Here is an 11133-nt window from a genome sequence, read left to right on the forward strand (position 1 = left end):
TGAACAAACACATAAAACTTGAGTTTGTGCAATGATTGAAAATTGTAATATGGTCAAGAAAACAAAAAAAATTAGCCATTGTGAACTAATGTCATGCCACTTATATTTATTTCTTTTCAACAGTATATGCCAATGCACGTTGATCCACTGAATTTGGTTATGATGATCGTATTTCTGCAAAGCAATAAAAATGTACTAGCAACCTTGACAAAAATGAAATGAAGCGACAATGCCAAAGGATCCAGTAAAGCTTAGAGGACTCAGAGATATGAATATCATGTCACTTGAAGCAAATTTGAACTGATAACAATCAGCTTACTCAAACTGAAACTTTCAATCTTACTGTTTAAATATACATGCATATAGTGTGACTTCACAAGGATTCATTTGCAAATACATACTTTCAAGAAATTGATTACGATGGACAAGGAAAAAAGACTCGGAAGAAAATAAAAGCATGTCAAATTTTATACAGAGTATAACGAGAACTTCCAGTAACGAACAAGTAAAACGCAAATTATATCCCAGATTCTTCAAGCAGTTTAAGGATATTATGTTCGGGGGCACTGATTGATGGTAGAATCATGCGATTAGATGGGGTCCGTGACTTTGTTCCAGCACTCTCAGATTCTATGTCAGTCCCTTCCTGCATTACCGGCAAGTCAGACCTCCTTCGCACTCCTGCAGATACTCTCTCCTTCCATATTCTTCCATCCTGATAAAGGTAAATAAATATTAGGATTTTCATCAGACAGCAGTTCTGCGAAAATGAATTAGGGAAAGAATGACAAGGGAAAACAGCTGGAAGAAAAGAACTCTTAGTTCTCTCTCTCTCTCTCTCTCTCACACACACACACACACACACACAAGCATGTGTCAGGCGGCCAGCTGACCACCTAACTGGTGATGTTTTATTGAAGCAATGCCAAAAGACTTAGGATGGAACCCACAATCAGAGTTTCCACTGTGTGCCGATGGAAAGCAATGCCAAAAGACTTGTGATAAAACCCACCATCACAGATTTGCTGTGTGTGAATGGGTTGGAGGGTGTTTAGAGTAGGGTCCATTATGAGCAAAGGGAAGGCTACCCCCAACAATTTACACACAAAAACTTTGGTCAAACTGATCTCAGCCATCAAATTTGAAGATCTTTAACCCCATTAGTATCCGTTGAGTACATAATATCTTCCTTTCAAATATATGATAATGGTAAAGATTCGCTTTGCAAGTGCAACAAAAAATTGAACTCTTCTAGGAAATTTTTCTCTGTTTCCATTATCTTTGTTTCTTTCTTTTCCCCCTTTGAATTCAGTTCCTCTATTTGTTTTCTTAAAAATCCTCTTCCCCTTTCCTCTTCTATTGGCCTTCCAATTGGGAGACCTAGAGGCTAGAGCCGCACAAGAATTTCAAGACTAGAAACTCTAAGGCTAGTATTGATTCCTTAAATATTTTAAGGATGTTCTATGACTGTATAATTGAAATCCAAGTCAAGAAAATGCGGCGGAGGTTTTCATCATGCCAATAGTCTTCACAAAGAACCAGAAACTTATTATAAATTGGAATTGTTCCAATTACGCCTCCCAAATGAAGGCTTCATTCTACAAGAAAACTATAAATTGATTCTACCGATATTAAAATACTGCTATCAGCAAGGAACATTATATAATAATACTTGCTTCATCTTGGCAATGCATTTTACAGGTTGATAGTGATAAATTAAACATCCTTAATGTACATTGTCTGAATTAAAACCTTCATACAAAAAATTCGTTAACCACAGCAACACATACATGCACTAAAGAAACTGGGGGGAAGAAAAAAGAAACTGGGGGTTCCCTTGGGTTCCCTTCAAAGCCAACAACAAGAATTGGGAATTAAATCTTTGTTAAGTATTAGCCTTCTCTTTCTAAGCATGTACAACACAACCAAAAGCTTTTTAGTAAACATAGCCAACAGCATAGCTACTCAATAATCTTCCTCCTGAAGTGAAATTCCATGATAAAACTGATTCTAGGACTAGGTAAAGCGATTAAGGAAACATCCAGGGAACTCTAGGGAGTTTAGATATTTCAAATTTATTATTGAGGCAATGCCCAAGATAAACAGCACCCCCTCCCTCACCACCCCCAGGACAATGTGTGGAGCCTCTCTCCCAGTAAATTATAAATTGATAGTGCCAATATAGAAGTTATAGGGCCTGTTTGGTTCAATTTTCTGTTTTCAGAAAACTAAAGTTCGTAAAACTAGATAGAAACTTGTTTGATTGTCAGTAATCAGAATAATATTTTTTGAAAAGGCATAATTCCAAAAATCTGTCTTTTATATTTCTCTTAAAACAGAGCTATGTTTTCCAAGTTATTCTGAACTGTTTTCAGAAAACTGATCAAACAGACCCCTTTTCCCATTCAATTCCAAGTTCATTATCTTGTTTTGGTGAATAAATAGATTATCTTATATTACTTTTGACAGTTTTATTGGGACTCATTTTTATATCTCCTATATTATTATGATTACCAAGTCGTTTCATTTTTCAATTTACGTAATAACAAACGCTGGAATAGCTCTTTCCATGAGACAACCAGCAGCAGTAATATTGAACTTCTTGTAAAAATGAAATTAAAAAAAAAAACATGTTGACTTTTCTTGCCACAGTCTAAATGTGCCTAGAGTTTCAAAAAGACTCATGAAGCATAATTAACAATTAAAATGATGTAGTAAGTTAAAGTCAAGGTCATATGCAAGTCCTATCAGCTACTCCCATGTACTTGTAACCTCAATGAAACAGAAATTTACAGTACTCTTCTCTTTGCAGTAATTAAGCACCTTTCAGTACAGTGTATCTTTGAACTTTCATAATTTTAGCCTTTGTGAGAATTACATCCTCCGTAATATGCCCCTTATAATTACATTTTGCATATTATTACTAATTTAGTAGGGCAGAACACTCCTTCTAGGAAAATCTGAAACTCATTAAAAGAATTTAACATCTGTTTTACAGGGGTTGGATAAGTCCTAACCTGAATATATGCAACATAAATAACTGGGAAGTGGGAACAAAGATGCCCACATGTTTGACCAACCATCAATGATAGTCGAGAAAAGAGCCACTAATAGATGCAACGTCCAAATTACGTAAACTTAGTTTGTTCTTCAATCCAAGCACTTTTGGAGACAACAATTGAAATTTTAGTATATGCAATTATAAGTAGCTAAGCAACCAATGTTATCAAAAGAAAGCACTTCCAAGCCTTGTCTGGGAGCATTTAAAATATCAATTTAGCACCCTCTTTGATAGAGATCAATGGCAGGCATATTTAAGGATACACAAAAGGCGCAAAAGGGAATGTTATAAGGCTCAAGCCTTAGTTCGGCACATGCTAGATGATGGGGGGTCCACTTGGAGTCTTGCATAATTGGGGGGATTTGGTCAAATTGCATAATTATGGTAGCTTGCATCAATTACGATCGAATTGCATCAGTCAGTAGTAATTACTTTTATTATGCTAGAATCAAATATTGATTACCTCAATTATGGGGTAATCCTAGAGTCAACTATTGATTACCTCAATTACGGGGTGATTATTTTTATTATGCTATAGAGTCTACTTTTGATTACCTCAATTATGGGTTAATCTCAAGATCTCAAGATCATAAGTTGCCATAAGAAGGGTATGATGTAAACTTGGTGAGGCAGTCAATGAATGACTAAAAATATGCTTTGAGATTTCTTTGTGAGTGATTCACAAATTCTGAGGGTGTGAGGCCTCTCTAGGTGTGATGCCTACGCCCTGTTGGAGTGATTCCAATAGGTTTTTGTTTTCTGTTGGTGAGATGCCAATAGGCTTTTTCTTTTTTTAAAATCCTTTATCACAGCTCTTATTCTATTCCCCTTGTTTTTCTACATTTCTACTATCAAACCTCCAAATTTCAGCCCTAGTTCTTTGAACTTTCAACCTCTGAATTCTTCAAGTTCTTAACTATTTAAGGCTGCTCCCTTGTCCTACATCACTCTTATAGACATCACATACGGTGTAAAAGACAAAGGATGTAAGAAATAGCTGATGGTTACAAATTGATCTAGAACATCACTAAGCTAATTGGCATGAAATGCACAAGACCTTCCTAGACTGAAATTAGCGCTGTTAAATTATATGCTATCAGCTTGGAAGTTAACCAATGAATTTGCCTGACTTCCTTCAACCACATCATCATTGGGAAAAACAAATTCCTTTTTAATTTTGATGTGAAACCAAAAACAAAACATTAGTAAAAGAAAGAGAATTATACATATAAAAAGGATGGGAATCCTTCAAAGATCACAGAATAAAGAATATCCCAAGAATGATATATAGCATAAAGAAGAAAAGTTAAAAGAACAAGTAAAAAGAATATAACAATCTCCTCCCCATAAAAACAACCTCCCTCCTGACAAATTCTCAGAGAGGGGAAAGTGATCCCTACAAGGAGAAGACAGAAAGCCCCTCATTTGGCTAGCAGATCTGCTCTCTCACCTGCCTAGGGATCCAACAAATATAAACCGCTAAAAAGATCATATAAATACAAAACCTCGCTCATAAGGTAACTGTGGCTAGACAATTATTTGAATTCATTAAAGAAATTCCCTTAGGCCCTTCTAAGTGTGCACTAATATCTGCCTCACAACTAAAACAAGTACCAACTGTTCCAAAGTAAAATAAAATTATAATTCCACCATCATCTTTGGGAAACCTACAAATTCTTTACTGCTCGATTCCGAAGAGAACACCTGCCAAACTTAAGTTCATACTTTTCCTTTTAGTGGCAACTCTAAGCACTTTGACCATCTCTTGATGCACAGTCAAGGAGAACTCACAACTCTCAAATTCCCCAAATCACGGAGAAACACTTTTTCAATTATTTGTAACTGATGCCAAAATAGAAGATAAAAGCAGGACTCTTCTATCCTCAAGCAAGAACCCTTGCACACCAAATTTTAGAAACCACTCGTTCCACAACACCCAAGTTAATGGTATCATAAGGTTTTAATATCTCTTCCCAGCCAAAGGCTCTAAAAGACATCTCAGAAATGATCAGAACTCTGAGAAGCCACCTAGCTAATACCTATTAAAGCAAACAGTCAGTGGCAAAGTTCATGGGAGATTAAACAATAAAAGGAAAGATGGTTGGAGGTTTCATCGCTCTCTTTTCACTGAGCACATTTATTGATTCCACATACACATAAAAAGTGACCAATGGTGAACACTGAATAAGATACACCTCATTTATCCAAAATGTTTCATCGAATGTTCTACATACAAATACAGCATTAGCTACAATGGTGTTCTATGATGCATTCAAAATCAACAATTAAAATGGACAACTATAAGTCTCCTGTAATGACCTGTCTCGATGTCTTCACATGAACTTTTAAGTTTAGAACTCCATGATAGTATCATACTACAGTTTTTCACAAGATATTTCCCTTTCTTGTTTCAACATTGTCAGCATTTCCCCAAAAACTATGGAATTCTTTGTTATGCCATTCATTTATGTATAGTTTATCTTTTTAACTTCCTTATTCCCCATTCCATCACATTTGGTGATTCAGCATCACTATGTTTCTTGAAAATATGATCCAAATTATATTCTCAAGTATTACCTTCGATATATTACAGCAGACAAGCAGAGAGCATCAGAATTCTCCTTCTTTCCTACCTGAAAATTTTATAACCTTATGGGACGAACAAGTATTTTCTTGACCAAAATTCTCCTTATACCAAATGCATGATATTATCATTTTTTTTCATCTTGGAAATATGTTTTCTTATTTTTTATAAAAATTTCAAGGGTAAATTACCCTGACCTCCCCTGAGGTTTTCATTTATTACCTACAGATTAAAGTTGATAAAATATTATGGTCAAACTCCCTGAGGTTTGGTTGAATTAACCCTCACCACCCCTACAATCAGGATTACTAAAAGTCAAGTCAAATATAAATTATAAATACGCAAACTAACCTTATATGCAACACATTTCCATATTAAACCCACCAATCAAATCAAATTACCTTTCAATTCATTACTAATTGAACCAAACAATTCCAACCTACCATACTTAATTTATAAAGTTTACTGATTGCAAAAGTTTAAGCTAGATTGGTTATAAATGGGGAACTAAACATACAGAGTAATATATTATATAGAAATTTATTTCATTAAAAAATATATATTTACTATATACTAATATATACATATATATATATATATATATATATATATATATAAGATACATATTTCTCTATAATTCATTCCATAAATATTTATATTTAATATGTATTAAAAATATATTTGATACAATATATATACAATTCAGAATAATACAATATATATGTATGAGTGTGTGAGCGCATTAGAGAAGGAAGAGCATATGAACACCATTCAACAAGTGGAGGAGTGAAGGACAAGCATATGTTCAACGAACACCATTCAACATGAGATCTTCCAAATCCATCAAACAACTTCATTGATAATGATCCCCTTATCTCTTTTTTTTTTTATTTCTTTTTACCTTTCCCAAAAAAGAACTTCATTGATAACATCCTGAAAGTTTTAGGGTTGGAGTTCATGGAATTCCAGTAACTGAAAATTCATTGATAAGTGATGAAATTGAGATATATATATATAGAAAGAGAGAGAGGGGAAGTCAATTATTGAAGTTGAGTTTCTGGATTTGAGAATTCTTACCAGTAAATTGTCTGTGAATGAGATTGAATAAAAGGGACGGGAGAAATACAGAGAGTGGGAGGGGCGATGTGGTAGAGGAGAGAGGATGCGGTGGTGGAGAGAAGTGGCAGGGGAGAGAGAGAAAGATAGGGAGTATGTGGAGCACGGTGGTGGTGGTGGTGGTGGTGGAGAGAGGGGCCTGCGATGGAAAGAGGGTGGTAGCGTAGCGAGATTGCCAAGGGTAATTTATCAGGGGCAGACCGGTAAATTAAATTTTGTTGCTTACATAATAAACATGAAGTGATATTAAGGGTATTTCAGTAATTGTACAACAAAAGTCAACTATCTTAACCGTTCTTAAATTCTGATAGGGGTGTGGGAGTAAACTTTTCAAAATTTTAATCTATAAGTAATAAAGAAAAACCTCAGGGGAGGTCAGAGTAATTTACCCAAATTTCAATGGTTCAAAGTACAACTCAGTTGGGGGTTGGTTTATGAGTTGACCCTAAATACAGGTGGTTTTGGTATGACATATATACCCATAAGCAAACAAACATAATAGTCAAGCTTTTCTTCCTTTGGGGATTTAATTCAAATAACTTGAGTGTGTAATATTGGTCACTTTAATCATCTAAACTATGATATACAACCCATAAGCTTCCCACAATGGCTTTTACTAACAAAAATTTCTACCATCGAGAGCATAACAGAACCCCATAGCTTCATGTATATAGGAAAAAGACTAGGACTAAAAATACATGACAGTAAAAACGAACAAGACAGACACTTCTCCTTCAAGAATCAGCAATACGAAACCATGAACACCCAAATCCCCCCGCCCCGAGAGAGAGATCCATCATGGTTTATATACATGTTTGTGAAACTTCCATGATATGGATATCTATATCACAAACACCCACGAACATGTATATATCAATTCTCAAAACGAAGAATAAATTTTAAAACTTACATTAAGAATTGAAGGTTCAGGCAGTGGGCATTGAATTGGTCGATCATTGTCAGGAGGCTCAGTTGGGTGCTCAACCGGCTTAAACTCAACTGCCACTTCAATCCCATGAGCAACAGCCGATGCAACACCAGCTACAGTAGCAGCGCCAGTAGCCTCAGCATTTGGGGGCAATACCTCCCTCTCATCCTGCACGAAATAAAGCAACCCAAAACATAAATGTAATTAGAGGTCAATAACTAATACCCAGCTATAAACATAAACATATGAAAGCAAATAGAAGATGTCATAATAAAACAGTCGCCACTTAAACAAAACAAACACCACAAAAGACTAGTCCCCTAATCTGAATAGAAAATCATGGAACCAGGAAAGTAATTAGGCTATACTCAATTATTAGTATATAACATTAAAATAGGTCAACATATTTTGATACAAACAATGTGGAGCATAAAAGGGGGAAATTGTACTTTCGGAGCTTCAAAATGCAGTAAAAATATCTACGCATCTAAGATGATGCAGACAAGAATCAAACATACAAAATCATCAACTCATCCAATAAGCAGATCACTAAAATGACAACAAAATGCTGACAACAAAATACAAGGAAATGAACCCGCAACTAGAACTGCTTAATTCTCTGAAGTAAAAGCCAAGTTTTTGACACTGCTCATATTGATCCAAGTCTAGATATAGTCACACAGACAAATAATAAAATTCATGGAAAAGAAAGTACAACATTGCTAAAAATCAAGTTAACCTAAAAATCCAATCACAAGTAAGTGGGCGAGATCCTAAGTAATTTTCTAATATCCAAGACTAAATCAAACTTAATTTCACAAAACCTAGGACCTATTAAAAGGTCAAACCAAGTCTTACCATATTAAATTAAAAATCCAATCCCAGAAAAGAAAAAAAGAAAAAGAAAAAGGCATCTGATTGCATATGATGGGTACAAATCTAATAACAACCATAAAGAATAAAATCTATGAATTTAGTAATTCATCTTTTAGGCTAATATGGAGTAGAGAGAAAGATGAAGTGTTAGTACCTAGATCAGAAAAGAAAGCAAGCAACGAAAAAATCACACAAAATAAAATTTCAATGGAAGTGGAAGAGAGATGCTAACAAGTGCACTTTGGGTTCGACGGTGGCCATTTCTGCCGACAGAAAATCTAGAGAAAATTCCCACCATAATTGGGTCTTCACCTTACAAACAGCAAATCACCCAAAATGGTCTTTCTGATCTTGGTTGAATTGTATCCTATTATTCAGTTTCTCTCTCTAGAGTGTAGAGAGAGAGAGTGAAAGAAAGGGGAGGAAGGTGATAAGGTAGCTTGGTGCGATGGGTTTGGTTTGGATTCTCTCTGTTTCCATGAAATAAGTATATATAGTAGTTGTAGTAAATTTGGAGTTTGGATGATGATTTAAAAAAGCTGTGTGTAGAAACAAAAGGACGGTTCAGAGAATCATTAAAGAAAGAATCAAATGGAAAGTCAATTGATTAAGGTAAGCTCTGAGCACTAGAAGAAGAAGTGCTTAAGATTGATAGAGAGAGATAGTGTGTGACTTTGTGAGAGAGATACGCAATCCACTATTGCTGTCCACCGAAATTAGCCCCACCCACGAGCTCCTGTTCAGCTACTTACTTATTTCTCAAGAATATTGAAAGGAAAAAAACAGTGTGTGAGTTTTTTTTTTTTAATTTTAATAAATATTTAGTCTCCAATACAAGGTCTAGACTCAAAACATTTCTCTTTTTATTTTTTAACCAGCAAGGATTAATATTTTGCCCTACTTTTAGAATTAAACACCTCTACATTTTCTTATTACAATTAATCTTAGTTCAATGTTTAGTTATTTTTGTTTTTTTTTTTTTTAATTAAACAAAAAATGATATAACAATAGTAAAAAAGATTGACAAGTTCATGCATGGGTTCAAGGACGAGCCAATGCAGGCTAGGGAGGCACGTACTAGACGCCCTCTACAATATGTGGTATCTTTATGATTTTTTTTTATATATATATGGCAATTTTTATACTGTGCCCTCCTAAATATTTTAGTTTCTAAAATTATCTTTTAACTTTTTCTTTCTCTTTTAGTCTTCATTATCCTTTAATTTTCTTAAAAGAAAAAGTCAAATTTCCATTCCTCAATCAAACTCTAACTTTTTCCTTTCAAAGTTTTCTCATTTTTCTTTTCTTTTCTATTTTTGTACTTCTTAAAATTCTTCTTTTTAGCATGCATTTTTTAATAATTTTCTTTGTTTTAGCCAAAAGTGCAAAAAAATCATGAGATTTCACCAATTGAGCACAATACCCCCTGTAGTTTTAAAGTGAGCAAATTAGTCCCTATAATTTTAAAAGTGAACAAATTGCTTCCTTACATTTCACCTTCGACCACTCTCCGTCCATATTGTGATACATATGATTGATATTTTTTATTAATACCAAAAGTACCCACCAATAATCAATATAATATATATATTTATATATATATTATGATAAGTTGTATGTATAATCTAATATAATGATATTAACGAGCAAGTGCCCAGCAATATCAGAACACTACTTCCCAAAAGAAGATCGGAGGTTTGAACTTTAATAGAGGCATGGATATGGGTGTGTGAATACCTACTAGGATAAAAATATATTTAATATAATATACTGTACATTTCTTTCACTTGTTTCTTCTACTTTCACTTGTCTTTCTGTTACCTGCTAATTAGTTTGGTTATTATCAAGACACACTCATTTTAATATGATCAACATTCAAGAACCCACAAATGGTACGCTCTTTTTGCTCTCTACTTAACTCGACCAAGAATAGAGATGAGGAAATGTTACGATAAATAATAATAATTAAAAATATATATATAGATGAGAAAAAAGTGAAAGACATGTTGTGAAAAAGAGAGCAGGGAAAGCTTAGGTTTACATAATACATGCAGAAGCCCAAATGATAAGTTACACACTTGGTCAACATATTAGTTTATTTTAGAGGGCATTTAAGATATTTTGCCTTCAATATATTTTTAAAAAAAATTTATTATAAGGGATAGTTTGGTAAATGCACAATGACATTCGACGAAAAGTGGGCAGAAGTGAAATGTAAGGGGACAAATTGTTCACTTTTAAAACTGATTTGCTCACTTTTAAACCACATCAAGCATTGTGCTCACTTGGTGAAACTTCCATTGTTGTTGTTGTTGTTTTTTTATTATTATTATTTTTTCCTTTATTTTATATTTGTCATATTACACTGTGCCCCTAACTGGAAATCCTTGATCCGTCCCTACATGAGTTAACTGTCTTTTTCTTTTGCCGTCCTTTTTGAGTTTAGGGTTTTTGAATCACAATTGACAATTACTTAAAATTACCTGAACACATATATACTCCACAGAGCAAATTTTTACCTTATTTTCCCTACCAAATGTTAGTAATCCTTTTAGCTTTTTACTCCAA

At 34.1% G+C, this 11133-nt stretch overlaps 1 protein-coding gene across 1 annotated transcript; it reads right to left on the reverse strand.

The window, feature by feature from the left end:
• Positions 1-284: 284 nt before the first annotated feature.
• Positions 285-9295, reverse strand: LOC132283221 (uncharacterized). The gene is made up of 3 exons (XM_059785147.1): positions 8798-9295; positions 7672-7857; positions 285-715 (listed from the first exon to the last, which is right to left on the reverse strand). The coding sequence occupies exons 1-3, from the start codon at positions 8861-8863 to the stop codon at positions 518-520; spliced, it is 450 nt and encodes a 149-aa protein (XP_059641130.1). The 5' UTR covers positions 8864-9295; the 3' UTR covers positions 285-517.
• Positions 9296-11133: the final 1838 nt, after the last annotated feature.

This window comes from Cornus florida, unplaced genomic scaffold (genome assembly GCF_030987335.1).
Source record: "Cornus florida cultivar Cherokee Brave unplaced genomic scaffold, ASM3098733v1 CherokeeBrave_3.0.0_Hap2_Chr11, whole genome shotgun sequence".
Classification (NCBI taxonomy): Eukaryota; Viridiplantae; Streptophyta; class Magnoliopsida; order Cornales; family Cornaceae; genus Cornus; species Cornus florida.